This window comes from Hyla sarda, chromosome 10, assembly GCF_029499605.1.
Source record: "Hyla sarda isolate aHylSar1 chromosome 10, aHylSar1.hap1, whole genome shotgun sequence".
Classification (NCBI taxonomy): Eukaryota; Metazoa; Chordata; class Amphibia; order Anura; family Hylidae; genus Hyla; species Hyla sarda.
In genome coordinates, this window is record NC_079198.1 from 89,062,871 (window position 1) to 89,083,011 (window position 20,141).

Genomic DNA, 20,141 nt, shown 5'->3' on the forward strand with positions numbered 1-20,141 from the left:
TCTTCACGGTTATCTTTATTTGTATACCCTATATAGAAACATCCAGTGCTATAATTTAGTACTGTCATCTCTTTTATTTTTGCATATTTGTAAAACTGTAAAAATGTTTTAGTACATCAAATTAACCGTCTAACTAGCCAGCCAACACCCTACTCTGTATTGAAAGGGAGAAAGTACCCTAAAAACAGCTGTCTACACATGGTTAACTATCCCTTCTCAGGGAGTTTCTGGTTTGGCATATGATTCCCAGACATGTTGTAAGGCTCTTAATGGTCAAATGTTGATATTAAAGGGGTATTCCAGGCAAAACCTTTTTTTATATTTATCAACTGGCTCCGGAAAGTTAAACAGATTTGTAAATTGCTTCAATTAAAAAATCTTAATCCTTTCAATAGTTATTAGCTTCTGAAGTTTTCTGTCTAACTGCTCAATGATGATGTCACATCCCGGGAGCTGTGCATGATGGGAGAATATCCCCATAGAAACTGCACAGCTCCCGGGACGTGAGTCATCAGAGAGCAGTTAGACAGAAAACAGCAACTCAACTTCAGAAGCTAATAACTATTGGAAGGATTAAGATTTTTTTAATAGAAGTAATTTACAAATCTGTTTAACTTTCCGGAGCCAGTTGATATATAAAAAAAAGTTTTGGCCTGGAATACCCCTTTAATAAAAGTTATCTTCAGTAGATGGCAAAGTAGAGCAAACTAATTTCCTCTTGGAAGAAAGCTGCTTTGCATAGTGTTTTACTCGTGGAGCATTGCAGCGCTTGTAAATTTTAATACTCCATACTCCTTAAAGCGTTATTATTCATGACAATAGCACTTTAATGGTATATTCACATGTACAGTATCCTGTGCATATTTGATGCTGCATATTTAAAGCTGAAAATTTCATGCTGCAGATGTACGTTGAAATCTGCAGCTTCAAATATGCTGATTTTAATGGGTAGAATAATACACAGCAGCAAATGTGAAGCAAAATATGACACGTGTGACCCAACACTCAGGAGACCAAATACCCCCTCAATCTCATCATTAGGCAATCAAATAGACATAAAATCATTTTTTTAAATGATGGTTTCTTGCTGATCAGCCCTGATAATTTCTTAACACAAGTCCTGTGCAGCCTGTAGTTAGCAGCAATTACACGTATTAGACGCAGCCGCATAAAATTACAATCATGGGAAGCTTACAAGACACAACCTACTGCTGATTAAAGGAGTCCAAGGTCTTGTCTTGCATTTGCCAATAAATATTTCAATCTTCCCAAGATTTTTGGGATAATATTTGTGGACCGATAAGTCAAAGACAAACCTTTTTAGAAGAAATGGATCTATGACAACTTGTGTTAAGCTTGCACTGCGTGTCGCAATGTAACATCATACCACTCAACACTCAAACATAGTGATGGTAGTATAAAGGCCTGGACATCTTGTCATAACTAATGGAACCCTGAATCCCGCTATCAGAAAATCCTGTGAGTATGTGACCTAAATCTCATTAGAAAAATGCATTACAATCTGAAGCACAAAAGCAGGTCCATCTCCCTCATGTGGGACAGACAACATGGAGGAGGCATGGCAATGTAGTTAAAGTACATTTTAAGCTTTGTTTATATGCTTATTCTGTTTATATTTAACCATGTAATGCTCCTGAAAAAAGTAGTTGAAACTCCTGAAATGCGTTGAGCTGTTTATTATGATTTATTATTTAAATGGATAAAAAATTGTGTTTTGAAGAACATAAATTTATCCCTAGAAATAACAATGGAATAATAGAAGAACATTTGTGATTTGTCTGCAAAGTGCCCATGGATTGAGGAGTCGTTATCTAAAATATGTCCCCCTGGTAGGCAAGTCCTGTCCTGCTTATATTGTGGATGTGCTATTACAATAGAATAAAGGGAACTATACAATGCTCTCCAAATATTTTTTGTTTGTTTTAAGTCTGTATGATGCAGTCTATAGGATTTAGCTGCTGATGATTAGTGTTGAGCGGCATAGGCCATATTCGAATTCGCGAATATTCGCGAATATATGGACGAATATTCGTCATATATTCGCGAATATTCGCATATTCGTAATATTCTCGTTTTATTTTCGCATATGCGAAATTTCGCGTATGCGAAAATAACATTTGCGAAAATTAGCATATACTATATTAGTTTACGCAAAAATTTGCATATGCGGAAATTAGCGTATGCTAATTTTCGTATATGCGAAGATTCGTACACCAGTCTCACACAGTAGTATTAGTGCCTTCTTTACACCACACAAGCTGGAAGCTGAGAGGGGTGATCACTGTGATGTGTACTGTGAAAAACAAAAAACCAAAAAAAAAAAACGAATATTCGTAATTACGAATATATAGCGCTATATTCACGAATAATATTCGTATTGCGAATATTCGCGAGCAACACTACTGATGATAGTAAATGGATATTTTGAGGCCTGCTTGGATCTTGGGTGGTTGGGTGTTTGTCTGTTAATTTTCCCCCTATTCTTATATATAGGTGGTTGAATTTGAAAGTGAAATAACCTTTTACATGGGCCACCTATCAGCTGAATAAGCATTCATAGGAGCAATTGTTCCCAATAATCTCCCCTGGTAAAAGGGTAAGCGATCAGATGGCCAATAAGAAAACGCTTGTTTGTTATCTGTTTGCACCTTTTGTGCAGACATTTAAATCTTCATTATCAGCTGCACATTTCCACAAAATTTATGGTCCGCACAAACAATCCAGCGGTCAAACGGCCCGGCCTTCAATTGATTGAGTTGTGCAAAGGCTCATTGAAACAAGTGCCATTCAACAAGGCAATTATCATTGTAAAAGGGCCCCATGTAAAAGGGCCCTAAAGATGCATCAAATTTATCACTGTGATAAACCTGCCACATGTTGACTGTCTGGTCCATACTGTTTAAGTATTGGACTGTATTAGTAAATTTATTCCAATATTTTTTGGGGATAACATACAGCATTTGTTTATACTACCATATGGAGCATGTAACAATTCTTCAAAACAGATCAGATGAAACCTGTTCATGACTATTAAATGGGCACTCTCATTAAAACAAATGTTTTCTATTGAATCTATTGAACTCCTTATGGTAAATAAAAAATCTTTCTAATATACTTTGTTTAAGAAAAATGAAGTTTTCCATGTTTTATTTGTGTTTAAAAAAGCTGTTCCCCATCTTTTGCACATACTTTGGGTTCCCGCTGGCCTGGCAGAAGTCCAAACACAGGAAATACAGTCTGGAGCGCTGATGGGGGGGGGGGGGGGGTCTTTAGCCTTATCCAATCATAGCTCCTCTCACACTTAACTGCCATTTGTTGTTGGTTGTAGAGCAAGGGAGGAAGTTCTCCCCTGTATGGCTTCAGATGATGTCACACCTTCTGGATAATGCCCCTTCCCAGTCAGTGAACCTGAACCTGAGGCTGAGCAGAAAATACAGAGCAATATCAAGGTAGAAAACTAAAAAATAAGAAAAATAAAGACAGGGGGTGGTTTATCATGATGGGAGCAGTGAACTGGGAGAATTATAACATTTATCAAGCTAATTAGAGGTACTCTATAAGTCTATTGATGCTATAATTTGCTTGTTTTTGATGCTGTTTTATTTATTTTAGAATACTCTTATATCTCAGAGTTCCCCATTCATTTCTACAATTCATTACCATAAATATGTTGTATTCTATAACTTTCTTTAGATGATTGTTTACAAATAAACATTAAATTTAACTTACATTAGTATACATTTATATGACCAATTGGCCCTAATAGTCATTGTTTTTGGTAGTTAAAGGAAAAATTCACCAAACGTGGCATTTCTCCCATAAAAAGATTTTCTTTATTTCAAAATCAAAGGTATAAATGGATGGTGATAGCACTTTCAACGTGTTTCTAGCTCATGCCAAGCTCTTTATCAAGATGTGTACATCTTGATAAAGAGCTCGGTACGAGCTAAAAATGCGTTGAAAGTGCTATCACCATCCTTGGAGCTATCACCACGTTTGGAGGATTTTTTCATTTTTTTTCAAAGCTCAATCTTTATTGATTTCAACAATAAATTGTATAAACAAACAAAAGAAAAATCGCAATAAAATGAGTTGAGCAGAAATCCAGGATATGACAAAGACAAGCTGTCTAAACAATACACCACATAGCAAAGTACTTATGACAACGTTGCGGGATCATGACCACGTTCTAACTGGAAATATGGGGGATGGTGATCTGGGAACGTATCTTGACATAGGAACCATAACTGTCCCGGTAACGCAACATGGCGAACATTGGAGAATGCATAGCCAACAGCATATGGTCATAAGTCTTTAACCTAATCACATCCAAATATTGTGGCGTAGAGACATCTGCTCAGCTCAACCCGGAAAAATGGAACTGAAGCACTAGTAGGGTATGTAGGGGGGAGGTCCCTGTCGAAAGAAGAAAAGGAAAGCAGACAGGGATAGAAAGAGGAGAATAAGAGAATGAGGGACACGGGAACACAAGTAGGATCAGTGAGACAATAAGACTTACCTCGCAGGTCGGGTCGGCGCCCTCCCCCCATGGCAGCTGTGCAGGGAGAATTTTTTTTTTAACTACCAAAATCCATTTCTGCTTGCCGACCCTTTTTGAGGATTGGGTGCTCCAAGGCTGCTGACCCGCTCAGTGATATGCTGCTCTAGATGTTATGCTCTGAGCATAACCAACTCCGGTGACCATAACTTATCTGCAACCCTTGCTCGTATATACTATGGTAATACACTAGGATTGCGCTCCTCTCTCCCTCTCTTTGTCTCTTCAGTTAATTCTAATAGTCATTGTAGTTCCTGTTTATTCACTCCATTTGAATATTTTTCACTTAATGTTGGATTTAATACTGAGTTAGTATTTGATGCTTTTATTATTTATGTATTTTGTATTATAGCTTGTCTATATTTATTCTTTGTAAATTAAATGTGGAAATGTATTTTATAGCTGCCTGAAAACTGCCTCATTATTTAAAGGGGATTTCCAATGATGAAATGTATTTTCAACAGTCTAACACATAAGTTATTTTACTTCCTTTACTGTAGTTGTTCATGCTTTCCTCGGGCTTCTAGTGCAAACTGTCTGCTCTGATGTCTTCATTATCCAAATTTCCAGTCTATTATACATCCTGTAATGGTGTTTATTTTCCTGTTGGATACTCTAGATGTATATTCAGCCAACCTCAATCTCCCATCAACTATATTGGAGGCTTCTGTGAGTTTAGTGGGAAGGGTTTTAGTCAAAAAGGTATAGTGGGAGGGAGATAGTGTTGGATGAGATCCCAGCTAGGCTGTACAGCAAAACATGATTTCTATAAACAGATGCACTCTACAGAAGACAACAAAGCAGACACAAGCATTGAAAACCACAAAGAGGAAGCAAAATAACTTTATCTACCAATATATGTCATTTATTACACAGTCCAAAAGAGGTAAACTAGAAAACCCTTTTAATGTAACCCTAAGACTACTTTCACATGGCAGTATTTTTATCAAAAATATATAAATGTAGGCCAAAACCAAGACATATAAATGTAAACCGTTATACTTTTTCTATGTATATATTACACGCCTGCTTTTGACTAACAAACATTGCCTGGTGAAAGAAGGTAAAGTCTGCATTGCTAATTTCCAAGCCACCTGTGATGTATATATTTGGAGTGGGTTCCATATGTGGAACATTCCATGCAGAAAATATCAGGCTATGTGCACACACATTGGTTAGTTGTGTGCATAGATAGATTGTAAAACATCCCAAATATGGCAATATTTTACTTTTAAATTCTATGGAACCCAATGAAAAAACAGGTCTTTGTGCATACCTAGTTTAATTTTACATTTGTAATTGTCTGGTTATGTGCGAAAAACTTTCCCATTGTAAAACAGCTTGGGGGGGGGGGGGGATAGATTTTGCAGTAGACCATAAAGTACAACAATTAGGCCAAAAAGTAATGTTAAAAGGGTAGAAAATGGCCATAAAGAGGCATGAATGCCAAACAAATTTTCAGATATTTCATGCTTCTATGAATGAATTATTTGAGGCTCAAAATTTAAAACATATGAAAAAAGGAGTGGGAAATAATAGCTAAGTCTGTATATACTTACAACCTATGAACTTACTGAACAAAATTGGTTGATAAGCTTCCTGGCCTACTTTCAAAAAGGTAAAGCAGTTCTAGAACATGAATGTTTATGTGAAAATGTAAATTCTGTTGTCCCTATATACTGTACTGAATTTTAATTTATTTGAATAATACATGCTCACAAATACATTCTTTTAAGGTGAGGAGAATAAATAAGATTAGAAAATGGCTCTTTTTCTTCTATAACAGTGTCAAAGTTGTACAAAGGTTCATCTGTCCCCTCTGTCCGGAGTACAGAGCTGCACATCTCAACAGTTGGGGCACAAGGAGATAAGACAAACAGTAGGTACCCTTACATTCTGTAGTCGCAGTTTGTAAACTTGTATTGTGGTTGTTTTCTAATCCTAGTCGGAGAGCCCGGCTGAGTTGCAGCAGCACGCTTCCTCCATTCACCTCAGGGTGAAGATGAGGGGTGCTACTGCAACTTGACCAGCCACTTTGACTGTACCTACTGTCTGTCCCATCTCCTTATGCCGTATCTGTTAAGGTGTTCAGCTATGTACCTCGTAAGGAGGTGACAGTTACAGTTAAAAAGGGTTTTCTTGCTTATTGAACCTCCAACAATCCCTAGAGTACTGGGATTGCAGCGTTACGTCACTGATTTTCCTTGCATGAGTGCACTGTACAGGAAACTACAACACAGCCCATTTTTCTTAAAATGGACTATTGGGAGTCCCAGAGTTTGGATCCACACAATCCTAGTGATATGTTATAACACTTTGAGATAAAAAAAAAAAAAAAAACATTTTATGGATTACTGGGCTGTGTAATGCAGCAGAAATTCTACCAAATATGCAGTCCACACTTTCCCCCCACTTAGTTTATCCCATGAAAACGTCCTTCATTTTTGCCTTAACCATAAAGTGGCCACATGAATAATATTGTCGATTCTTGCATTTATAGGATGCAAATCTGTTTCACTCAGTTAAGATGAATAGAATGTCTGAAAGTCTGTATTCTATAAAAACAAGGTTAATCACAAATATGGACATGGTAAAATGTTTCCAGGTTCTACTTTAATCCTGAAAATTAAGGTAAGGACCTACATCCTCTTCGACTGAGCTATTGGAAGAAGTGTCTGGTCCTCCTTCTAGGAGAGAAATAATGTTGTGCTTTTGGTTTCTTATTGCTAATTGTAATGGGGTGCAACCACTGGTGTCCTCTATATTCTGTTTTGCATTAGCCAGGAGTAGAGTCTTTACAATGGCTGCATTAGCATTTAGAACAGCCACATGTAATGGAGTCCAGCCAAACATGTTTTGAGCATCTACATTAGCTTTGTTTTCAATCAACTTAATAACACTGCAAAAAGATCCTCTCTGAACAGCAAAATGAAGTGGTGTCCAGCCAGACATTTCAGCCATATTTGGGTCAGCTCCGATATCTAGGAGAAGAGAAACAATGGAGTCTTCACTATAGCGAACAGCCAAATGGAGGGCAGTCCATGTCATATCTCCAACAGCATCTATTTTGGCATCATTGTCCTTGAGTAAGTGAATTATTTCAGTGTGTCCTTTAAATATTGCCAGATGCAAAGGTGTCCAGCCCTGGTTGGTTTTCAGGTTGACATTGGCACCATGCTTTAAGAGAAGTTTACATAGCAAACTCTTGCCTTTCACAACTGCCATGTGGAGTGGGGTATATTGGCTGTGATCAACAGTGTTTAGGTGAGCACCTTTCTGTATTAAGTGTTGCACCACTCGAAAGTAACCTCTGTCAGCTGCGATGTGGAGAGGAGTCCTGTGATTGTTTTGCTTGCTGTTTGGGTCAGCTCCTTGCCCAATAAGAAGCTTGACTATATTATAGTGACCATAACAGGAAGCTACATGCAGAGGTGTTTTTCCATCTGTTTCTTGACTATTTGGGTTGGCGTGACGTGTAAAAAGAACACGAGCAACATTTTCAAAACCGTTTTGGGAAGCCAAATGCAATGGGGTCCAGTCATCCTGTTCCAAGGCATCAACATTTGCTCCATTGTCTAAAAGTAACCGAGCTATACGGTCATCTCCTCCTTGAGCTGCAAAATGTAGTGGTGACCATCTGTCTTCATCCGTTATGTTGACATTGGCTCCATTTTCTATTAAGCAAGCACAGATATCTGATAACTTTCTCTGTACTGCCAAAATAAGTGGTGTGGATCCACTCAATGTGCGGCTATTTACATTAGCGTTCAGGCAGAGGAAATGGTTCACCCTCTCATAGTTTCCTTCGGCAACCGCAAAGTGAAGCAGAGTAAAATTATTTTCATCCACCCAAGAAATATCGTTGTTCTTTAAGAGGCTTTCAATCAAGCTTTCTGTTCCTAAAATAAAAAGAAATGGTTGTTTATTTGTGTTAATGCTTTCTATTGGGACATATAGACCATAGAAAGGATCATAATATAACAGTTTTCAAAAACCTATTATATACAGTTTCTAAGGTAAACAATTTCCTGAAGACCAGACCTGCCTACATGTAGAAAAGACGATATGCAAGTTTACATACTTACTAACTTTGGTCTTATAGCAATCCCAGTGGCTTAAAACTTAATATGAATATGTAAATGCCCAAAACCAAATAATAAAAATGACTAAAAATTGCTATATGCAAATATTAAATGGCTATACCTAATTGAAAACTGTGCAGCAAGGCTAGTAAAACAATAGAAAACACTTGCTTTTGCCTTAATAAATGAGGCCCATTTTTTTTCTTCCATCTTTTGTATCAAAGAATGCCTGTTATTTGTCCTCTGAGGAATAAAAGAAGGCCAAACATTTTTTGGAAATTTTTCAGTTATTGTATGCCCACAATGCCAGGTTCTGGATATTACACAATTTTCATAATACATATTCTTATAATAGATTTCAGTGGTTATTACCATGTAATACTTTACTCTAAGGCATGTACTGACAGTTTACATATTTTTTTTTTATCCTGTCTTTTTCCCGCCAAAAACACACCTGCTTTTTCTAGTAATTTTTTTTGCTAAAACAAATGATATGTTTCTAAAATAGCAGCAGTTAAATAATACAATGTGTGTACTACCTGCAGTTTCCTAACACAACAAAAACAAACCAAAAAAATGCTGGAAGAAAGGAAATGTGTGAATACAGCCTCAGAGGAGGTGTATAACTATTGTATCCTAAACCATACAGATAGAGCTAGGATGGGTGGGGTGGGGAGGGGTCTGAGTTAGCAAGAGTGATTTGCTGGTGACAATGTCTTCCTGTAGGTCACAGGAAGTCAGCTGGCCCAATAGTGAGCACTTCCTCTGACACATTAAGCCATGTGACTTTCTGTTGGACAGACTGGTGACCAAGTTAGAGCAATAAAACACATCGATGATGCTGTGCTGGAATAAATAAAATGACACTGTAGGACTATTAATGGTGAGTGTCCATGAGGTGGGCAAAAAATAAAAATAAAGAAATCTAAATCTAGAGTGCTTCATTAAAAGTTTTGCATTAGAGCAGAGAGGCTTTACATTGACCCTGTGAATGCAGGTACCATGTTTATCAATGACATACAGTAGAAACTTACCACTGCTCAAAGAGATTGATGATGGTTGTTCCATGTCCTGTATTGATAAGACACATAATGAGGAAGTGATTAGTGTTCATCATAAATAATTGTGGTAACTAAACTATAAATACTAAACCATACACCAGTGTTTCCCAACGAGGGTGCCTCCAGCTGTTGCAAAAATAAAATTCCCAATATGCTGGGAGTTGTAGTTTTGCAACAGCTGAAGGCACCCTGGTTTGGAAACACTGCCATAACAATCTGTCACACATCATGTCTACAGGCATTTTCTTTTCCTCTGTCAACCACTAGTTGACATGAGGCACTTCCTCTGTATTTAAAACAAAATATTCTTCAGCAGCCACATTGTGCATTATACATAATACAGTGTCTCTGCTGCTGCAGAACATCATAATACATACCTCAACTTGTAAGCAGGATTTGGATTCATGTTTTATACAAATTTACGTAGTTGGAAAAAAAAGGAAACCCTTAGGCTATGTTTACACAGGGAAAAGTGGAGTGCCAGCTAGGACCGCTCGAAGATGTGCTGTCTCATAGACAGCAATGCATTTCCATGCAGACTCCGCAGAAAGAATAGACATGTCTTTTCTTTTAGCGGACTCCGGAATCGGGAAATTGTGCGATTATATTTTGATAGTTCGGACATTTACGCGCACAGCGATACCAAATATGTTTATTTAAAAAAAATGTGACGCTTTTTGGGGGTAAAATGGGAAAGACTGACAATTTTCATTTTTATTGGGGGAGGGGATTTTTGACTTTTTTTTTAATACTTTTTATTTTTACATTTTTTTAACACTTTTTATGTCCCCATAGGGGACTATCTATAGCAATCATTTGATTGCTAATACGGTTCAGTGCTATGCATAGGACATAGCACTGATAAGTATTATTGGCTATCTCTTGCTCTGGTCTGCTCGATGATGGACATCCGAGCGATCGCGGATGTCGGCCAATACCAGCGGGTCCCCAGCTGCTGATAGCAGCCGGAACCTGCCGTGTATGACGCGAGCACGGCTCCGATGCTCGCGGTCATACACAGGACGTAAATGTATGTCCTGGTGCGCGAAGTACCGCCAAACCAGGACGTACATTTACGTCCGTGGTCGTTAAGGGGTAAATATGATTATTTCGTTCTGTTTGTCTTCTGCAGCTGATATGTCCTACAATACAATACAAGCTGCTGGATGCCGACAGCTTGTCCTTTCTCATTCCATCAGGTGCACGCTTTGAGCATTAATCTAAGCTGACATGTTTACAACCAAATAAAATAAAGTTTGATAGTAAAGATGTCAGCTCAGATTACAATTCAGAAGACAGGAGAGAGTGACTATATACTGAGACATGATAGCTGCCTGATTAAATAAGCACTGACTAGCATCCAGCAGCAATAAGCTACCTGTAACCACACTAATAATGATTGATTTTGTACCCCCAAACCTGTGGGGTACATCTGGCAGTGCATAGGCACCAATCTAAAGGTAGAAGGAAAAAGAGGGACGCAGAGAGGCCCCGTCAGGGTACAGGTGTATTAAGAATAATTGCATTAACATTGCAATGTTGTGCTATGACTACATGACAAGAATGCACTTTATGTGTAAATAACCGGGAGTTGCATGGATCCGGCCATGGTCCAAGTACTGGAATGGTGAAACGTCAGAAGAATGTGATGGAGATCTATATATACCACAGAAAAAGGATGCTTACCAACGCTACCCTGGACTTCATACCAAAAATAACAATCAATTCCAGACAGGATAAAGTAAATTAAAAATTATTTATTATTACATTTAAAGGGGTTATCCAGGTTTCCTTATCCTGCCTGTGATGCCAAGGTATTTTTTAATGGCTTTTACTTTCCTTACATGTGTGGGGTGGATCAACTCCTTTTTGTGATTTTATGGTCCCCTTAGGTTCAGTATTTATTGGGTGTCTGGATTACAGTTGTCACAACCTTTTCCCAGAATCCTGTTTGGCCTGAGATAACAGATGGTCACACGGGCGGCATTTACAGCTAGACAGCACGTCATCAGGGGACTTATTTGTCAGGGAAGACAAGAAGAAGTCCAAGCCCCCCGTGATCAGCTGTTGTCTTGAGTCGAACAGGATCCTGGAAAAGGCTCGAGACAACAGTAATCCAGACACCAGAGAAATGCTGAACCTGAGGGGACCATGAAATCACAAAAAAGAGTTGATCAACCCCAAACATGTAAGACAAGTAAAGCACTTAAAGGGGTACTCCGCCCCTAGACATCTTATCCCCTTATCCCCTATAAGATGTCAGATCACTGCGGTCCTGCTGCTGGGGACCCCTGGGATCGCCGCTGCGGCACCCCGCTATCATTACTGATGTGCGATACAGGAGACGGAGCAGCGTGACATCATGGCTCCGCCCCTCGTGGCATCATGACCTGCCCCCTTAATGCAAGTCTATGGCAGGGAACGTGAAGACCGCCACGCCCCCTCCCATAGACATGTATTGAGGGGGTGGGCCGTGATGTCACGAGGGGCAGAGCTGTGACGTAACGATGCTCCGGCCCCTGTATTGCCCTTCAATAACTCGCTCTGTGCAGTAATGATAGTGCAGTGCCGCAGCGGCGATCCCAGGGGTCCCCAGCAGCAGGACCACAGTAATCTGACATCTTATCCCCTATCCTTTGGATAGGGGATAAGATGTCTAGGGGCAGAGTACCCCTTTAAGACATAACTTGGCATCGCAGGCACAATAGGAAAAAGTTAATAAAACCTGGATAACCCCTTTAAATAATAATGAATAGATAACTTAATAATGGAAATAAATGTGATGAAAATGAATCACATTGTCCATTGAGATCTAATTAAAAAATATTTTTTATTATTCTATCTGGAATTGGTTGTTATTTTTGGTATAAAGCGTGGGGTAGTGCCGGTTGCACCCTCTCTCTTTCTGGTATATCTAGATTTCCATCACATCCAGCATCAGAATAGTTTTAACCTCCTATAAGCTGCTGTAGACCTGATTTTTGAAAAGGATGACATACTATAGTTCCATGTCAATCAATGGTGTACTGAATTATCCCTCTTTTCAAAAAGTTCTAATGTGGTGAGTATTGTAAGAAATAATGTACCAACAGCTGAAAGTATAAGGGTATGTTCCCACACGGCGTATTTTGCTGCGTATTTGCTGCGTATTTGGTGCTGCGTATTTTCCTACCCATTGACTTCAACAGAGAAAATTTAATACGCAGCAGCAAATACGCAGCAAATACGCCGTGTGGGAATGTACCCTTAGAAGCCATTTTAGACTTATGTGACCTGTGTAAACACACTTGTTTTACGACATTCTGCTTTTATATACAGATGTAGCAGAGATACAGATCACAGTTTCTGGGTCATGTTAACAAGTTTCTCGGTTATGTTATCAGTAATGCAGGCTGCTGCAATTGCATGGGGCAACATGATATCAGGATATCGCGTCATGACTGTAACCAATAACTATGCTGCATCTGTATCATTGGTGACTATATATATATATATATATATATATATATATATATATATATGGTATTTTGAAGTCTTAAAAACTACGGTGGTGCATAGGTGAAAAGTTGGTATATTGTTTCACATAGCTTTAATAATACTGCAAGACACTTTTGGACCTCCTGTTTTAGAAGACTTTTCTTTTCATGTTTTTTCTTTAAAAAAATACTTTTCTTGGTCAGCTGGAATGTTATCTTATTAAAGTCTTCAGTTTTCATTACTGCACTTACATCACTGTCTTCATTAAGCAAAACTGCATTTGAAGACTTCATAGGATCTTGTTCAGCTTTGGGCCCAGAAGCTTCATGTTCTGGGAGCGGACTTTGCACTAAGCAGAGCAACATGTGGGATTCAACAATGATATCTACAAAGAAGAAAAAAAAGCAAATGATTACACAGTTTTGAAAGAGGATATTATATCTAAAATAACTCTTAATTTAACTCTTATTTAACCCCTTAAGGACACTAAGGAATTTTTTTTTTTGCATTTTCGTTTTTCCTCCTCGCATTCTAAAAATCATGACTCTTTGATATTTCCATCCACAGAACCATATGAGGGCTTATGTTTTGCGTGACCATTGTAATTTGTAATGACACCTTTTATTTTACCATAAAATGTATGGCAAAACAAAAAAAATATTATTTGTGTAGGGAAATTGAAGTGAAAACTGCAATTTTGCACATTTTGGAGGGTTTTGCTTTTACGCTGTACACTTTACGATAAAATTGACATGTTTTTTTTATTCTGGGGGTCAATAAAATTTAAATGATACCATGATTTCATACATTTCCATTACTGTACTGCTTTAAAAAAGAAACTTTTTTTTTTTTACAAAAAAAGTATGTTTAACCCCTTAAGGACGCAACCCTTTTTCACCTTAAGGACTGAGTCCTTTTTTGCAATTCTGACCACCATCACTTTACGAATTAATAACGCGAAAATGCTTTTACCGAATATTCTGATTCTGAGATTGTTTTTTCGAGACATACTCTACTTTATTTTGGTGGTACATTTTCGCCGTTACTTGCATCCTTTTTTGGTGAAAAATCCCCAAATTTCATGAAAATGTAGCATTTTTCTAACTTTGAAGCTCTCTACTTGTAAGGAAAATGGATATTCACAATAAATTTCATTTTTTTTCACAAATACAATATGTCCACTATGTTGGCATCATAAAATGGACATATTTTTGCTTTTTGAAAAAATTAGAGGGCTTCAAAGTAGAGCAGCAATTTTCAAAAATGTCATGAAAATTGCTAAATCTGAAGGGACAGATGTTACAGAACTACAACTCCCAGCATGCCTGGGCAGTCGAGGCATGCTGAGAGTTGTAGTTTGGCAACATCTGGAGGGCTACCGTTTGGGCACCACTGTAACAGTGGTCTCCAAACTGTGACCCTCCAAATGTTGCAAAACTACAACTCCCAGCATGCCCAGACAGCCTTTGGCTGTCTGGGCATGCTGGGAGTTGCAGTTTGGCCTTCCTAGTGGTTGCCACAGTAAAGACTGTTTTACTTTAACTTTCAATACCCCCCCCCCCCCCCCCCCCGACGATTCCCTATCTGATCCAGTATCCAGCAGGCTCCCACAAATATCCCGGGTCCCCAGACATCTTCTCCTGCAGGTACTGCTCCATCTTCTTCCCAGATCCCCTCGACATCCAGGGGTGGGCATAACGGGGGGTTGCCATGGCAACCCCCTGTCCTGCGCTGCCATTGGTCAGAACTCCATTGTGACTAATGGCAGGGGATAGGAGGAGATCGCAGCTCTGCGACCTCACTCCTATCCCTTAGGCTGATCGGGGCTCCGATGAGCCCTATTTTCCGGGGGATCGGGTCACCAGAGACCCGATCAGCCCAGAATTGGAGAAAATCGCATGTCTGAATTCACATGCAATTTTCTCTGATCGCCGACATGGGGGGGTCTCAGGACCCCCCTGGGCGATGTGCCGGGGTGCCTGCTGAATGATTTCAGCAGACATCCGGCTCTGGTCCCCAACCGGCTAGCGGTGGGGACCGGATTTCCCACCGGCGTATGGATACGCCCTGTGTCCTTAAGTACTCGGAATGCAGGGCGTATCCATACGCCATCTGTGTCATGAAGAGGTTACAATTGATCTATTTTTGCACCATGATCTGTAGTTTTTATCAGTACCACGTTTGCGTACATGTGATATAATATTAATTTTGTATACTTTTTTTGGGAACATAATGTGACAAAAAGCAGCAATTTTGGGCTTTTCACCGTAACGTACCGCCATTCACCGTACGGGATCATAATCATTATAGTTTGATAGTTCGAACACTTATGCATGAGCAATACCAAATATGTTTATAAAAAAAATGTTTATGCTTTTTGGGGGTAAAATGGGAAAAAGGGACTATTTACATTTTCATTGAGGGAGGGGATTTTTCTAATTTTTATACATATTTTTGAACTTTTTTTTTACTTTTTTCTTTTTTTAACTTTTTATGTCCCCATAGGAGACTATTTATAGCCTTTTGTTTTTTGCTTTTGTTTTATAAATAAATGATTGTTCATTTAGTTATTTGATTTGTTTCAACAAAAAGGAAAGATTATGTTCTTTTCTCTTTGTATACTTATTGGAAAAATGTGATAAAAATTATTTCAAAAGGAAAACAACAAGAAAACAAGGAAAGAGGGTAAGGGGAGCAAACAAATAAATTATAATTGTAATAACTATAACAATAAAGTCTCTGCTTAAGATGGGTGACACCGTTCAGATAGCTCCTTCAAGCAAATAGAATTAAACTGAATTAACAATACACATCCAAATCTACAATGTGATGAAATTGAGTGCCTTGTCCCTAAATGTTCACGTTCACGATCTCTTTCTTTAAAATGATATAATAACATTTAATCCATCCAACATTCTAGAATTTTTGTAATGTCTTTTTTTTTTCTCTTTCCAATATCGTACAAAAAATGCCTTCTAGTGGCATCTAGCTTGAATTGGGCAAGCTTCTTATGTCATTTTAATATTTAGAATTTTTTTGTCATACTGGGTAATAAGCATTAAGTAGTAAGCATTTCTTCAGTTTTAATTACTTTTTTTTTAAATATATATCTTTTTTTGACAATCTAGGCTAGCTCTAATCTACAAGATTTGCACTCACTTCTAAATTATATTGAAGAAATTTTAGGTATTATATGTGGGGGAATTAAAGGGGTACTCCCGTGGAAAACTTTTTTTTTTTTTTAAATCAACTGGTGCCAGAAAGTTAAACAGATTTACTTCTATTAAAAAAATCTTAATCCTTCCAGTACTTTTTAGGGGCTGTATAATACAGAGGAAATGTTTTTCTTTTTGGATTTCTCTTATGTCATGACCATAGTGCTCTCTGCTTACCTCTGCTGTCCATTATAGGAAAAGTCCAGAGCAACATATGTTTGCTATGGGAATTTTCTCCTACTCTGGACAGTTCCTAAAATGGACAGCAGAGGTCAGCAGAGAGCACCGTGGTCGTGACATAAGAGACATCCAAAAAGAAAAACATTTTCTCTGTGGTATACAGCCCCCAAAAAGTACTGGAAGGATTATGATTTTTTGATAGAAGCAATTTACAAATCTGGTTAACTTTCTAGCACCAGTTGATCTAAAAAAAAGTTTTCCAAAGGAGTACCCCTTTAAGGTCTGGCCATGCATTTGCCCAGCAGGAGAAATGCAGAACTATATTCTAATTATTCTTATCCATGACTGACTGTGGTACATGGATGCATTGGCTCTACGCATGGAATAAAAGGATACAAACCAGAGAAGCATGGCCGTTTATTTGGATCCTGGTTCCAGCACCTCTTCATTAGGTCAATCATTTGTTGACATTCCACAGGACCATCTTCTGAAATGTCCTCTAAGGGAGGCCGCTGCCCGGCTGCTACTTTTACTATCACAGTCATCATGCTGCTACCTAAAGATACAGGGATTAAAATACAGTTTATTTGCAGCAAACTATATTTATAATTGTAGGCTGGGCTACCAAAATATTGTAAATTCATTTACAATGAATTACCACTTTTTATTCTTTATCTCAATACTTGAGTAAACTAACCAATATATTCTTGCAATCCTTGATTCTATTGCAAACCATATGGAATTATTTGGGCACTGTATGGCAATATTATTTTTGGGTATAATCGACAAATGCTGCTATAAATATAAGATAAGAAGGGTCCTGCATTTTTGGGAAAAAAAGCTTTTTTTTAAGGACGCAGACCTTTTTTTTGCAATTCTGACCACTCTCACTTTATGCATTAAAAACTCTGAGATGCTTTTACCTTTTATTCTGATTCTGAGACAGTTTTTTAAGATACATGTTCTTCTATAACATAGTGGTACATTTTCATTGTTACTTCCTTTCTTGGTGAAAAATCCCCAAATGTCATGAAAATTTTGAAAATTGTGCATTTTTCGAACTTTGAAACTCTCTGCTTATAAGGAAAATGGACATTCCAATTAAATTATATATTGATTCAAAAATACAATATGTCTACTTTATGTTGGCATCATAAAGTTGACAAGTTTTTACTTTTTGAAGACATTAGAGGGCTTCAAAGTATAGCAGCAATTTTCTAAATGCTCACGAAAATTTTTAAATCTGACTTTGTCAAGAACTAGTTAAGTTTGAAGCGGATTTGAGGGGCCTTTCTGTGAGAAATACTCCACAAATTACCTCATTATAGAAACTGCACCCCTGAAAGTATTCAAAATGATATTTATAAAGTTTGTTAACCCTTTAGGTGTTTCACAGGAACAGCAGCAAAATGGAGGAGAAAAATCTAAATCTCAATTTTTTAAACTAACGTGTTCATGTAGCCCAATTTTTTCAATTTTTACAAGGGTTATAAGGAGAAAAAGCCTCGCAAAATGTGTAGCCCAATTTCTCTTGAGTAAGGAAATACCCCATATGTGGATGTAAAGTGCTCTGCTGGTGCACTACAGGTCTCCGAAAAGAATGAGAGCCATTGGGCTTTTGGAGAGAGAATTTTGCTGAAATGGTTTTTGGGGGGCATTTCACATTTAGGAAGCGGCCAGAACAGCAAAAAAAAGACACATGGCACAACATTTGGCAAACTACACCCCTCAAGGAAAGTAACAAGCGGTATAATGAGCCTTAACACCTCACAGGCGTTGACAGGTTTGCATGGAAGTTGGACATGAAAATGACATTTTTTATTTTTAACACTAAAATGATGGTGTTACTCCAAATTTTTAATTTTCACATGGGGTAATAGGAGAAAATGGACCCCAAAATTTTAAGCCCAATTTCACTCGAGTAAGGAAATATCCCACATGTGGACGTAAAGTGCTCTGCTGGCACGCTACAGGTCTCAGAACAGAAGGAGCGCCATTGGGCTTTTGAATAGAGAATTTGTTTGGAATGGAAGTCGGGGGCTGTGTGCATTTACAAAGCCCCCATGGTGCTGGAACAGTGAACCCCCAGTGAACTCTATTTCGGAAACTACACCCCTCATGGAATGTAATACGGGTTGCAGTGAGCATTTACACCCCACTGGCGTTTTACAGACTTTTAGAACAGTATGCTGTGCAAATGAAAAACTTAATTTTTCATTTTCATGGACCACTGTTCAAAAAATCTGTAAGACACCTTTGGGGTGTAAATTCTCACTGTACCCCTTATTACATTCAGGGAGGGGTTTAGTTTACAAAATGGGGTCACATGTGGGGGGGGCACTGTTCTGGCACCATGGGGGCTTTGAAAACACACATTGCCTTCAATTTCAGTCAAATTCTCTCTCCAAAAGTCCAATGGCGCTCCTTCTCTTCTGAGCCCTGTAGTGCGCCCACAGAGCACTTTACGTCCACATATGGGGTATTTAAATACTCAGAATAAATGGTGTTAAACATTTTGAGGGGCTTTTTCTACTATTACCCCTTGTGAAAAAAAATTGGGGTAACACCCGCCTTTTAGTGAAAAAAATCGAATTTTTCATTTTCACGTCCAACTTTAGTGAAAAATTGTTCAACGCCTGTGGGGTGTTAAGGCTCACTATACCCCTGTTACGTTCCGTGAGGGTGTAGTTTCCAAAATGGGGTCCCATGTGGGTGTTTTTTTTGTGTGTGTGTGTTTATGTCAGAACCGTTGCATCAGCCACCCCTGTGCAAATCACCAATTTATGCCTCAAATGTACATGGTGCATGAGCCCTGTTGTGCGTCCATAGATCACTTTACACCCACATATGGGGTATTTCCGTACTCAGTAGAAATTGTGTTATACATTTTGGGGGTCGTTTTTTCCTTTTACCTCTTGTGAAAATAAAAAGTATGGGACAACAACAGCATGTTAGTGTAAAAAAAATAATTTTTTCACACTAACAAACTGGTGTAGCCCCCAACTTTTCCATTTCATAAGGGGTAAAATTAGAAAAAGTCCCCCAAAATTTGGAACGCAATTTCACCCGAGTACGGAAATACCCCATATGTGGGTGTAAACTGTTGAAATACTGCCTTGAAATACGACAGGGCTCTGAAGTGAGAGAGCTTCATGCGTATTTAAGGCCTAAATTAGGGAATTGCATAGGGACAGACCCGGATGCATTGCCTCCGCCACCACAAATACCATACAGCAGTATTTCCCAAACAGGGTGCCTCCAGCTGTTGCAAAACTCCCAGCATGCCTGGACAGTCAATGGCTGTCCGGCAATGCTGGTAGTTGGCGTTTTGCAACAGCTTGAGGCCCTTTTTTGGAAACACTGCTGTACGAGGCATTTTTAATTTTTATGGGGGGGGGGGGCTGTGTAGGGGTATGTGTATGTATGTATGTATATACAGTGTTTTAACCTTTATTTTGTGTTGTGTAGTGTAGTGTTTTTAGGGTACATTCACACGGGCAGGAGTTCACAGCGAGTTTCCCGCTGGGAGTTTGAGCTGCGGTGAAAA

The 20,141-nt window shown here is 38.5% G+C and overlaps 1 protein-coding gene across 2 annotated transcripts in view; it reads right to left on the reverse strand.

Moving 5' to 3' along the window:
* Nucleotides 1–4,011: 4,011 nt before the first annotated feature.
* Nucleotides 4,012–20,141, reverse strand: part of ANKK1 (ankyrin repeat and kinase domain containing 1) — a 132,655-nt gene continuing 116,525 nt past the window's right edge. For both annotated transcript variants that reach the window (XM_056543656.1, XM_056543657.1), the window contains 4 exons: nucleotides 16,995–17,150; nucleotides 13,451–13,584; nucleotides 9,696–9,732; nucleotides 4,012–8,478 (listed from right to left, as the gene is read on the reverse strand). In XM_056543656.1, coding sequence (XP_056399631.1) covers nucleotides 7,193–8,478; nucleotides 9,696–9,732; nucleotides 13,451–13,584; nucleotides 16,995–17,150 — 1,613 coding nt within the window. In that variant the 3' untranslated portion in view covers nucleotides 4,012–7,192. The remainder of the gene's footprint in view (nucleotides 8,479–9,695; nucleotides 9,733–13,450; nucleotides 13,585–16,994; nucleotides 17,151–20,141) is intronic.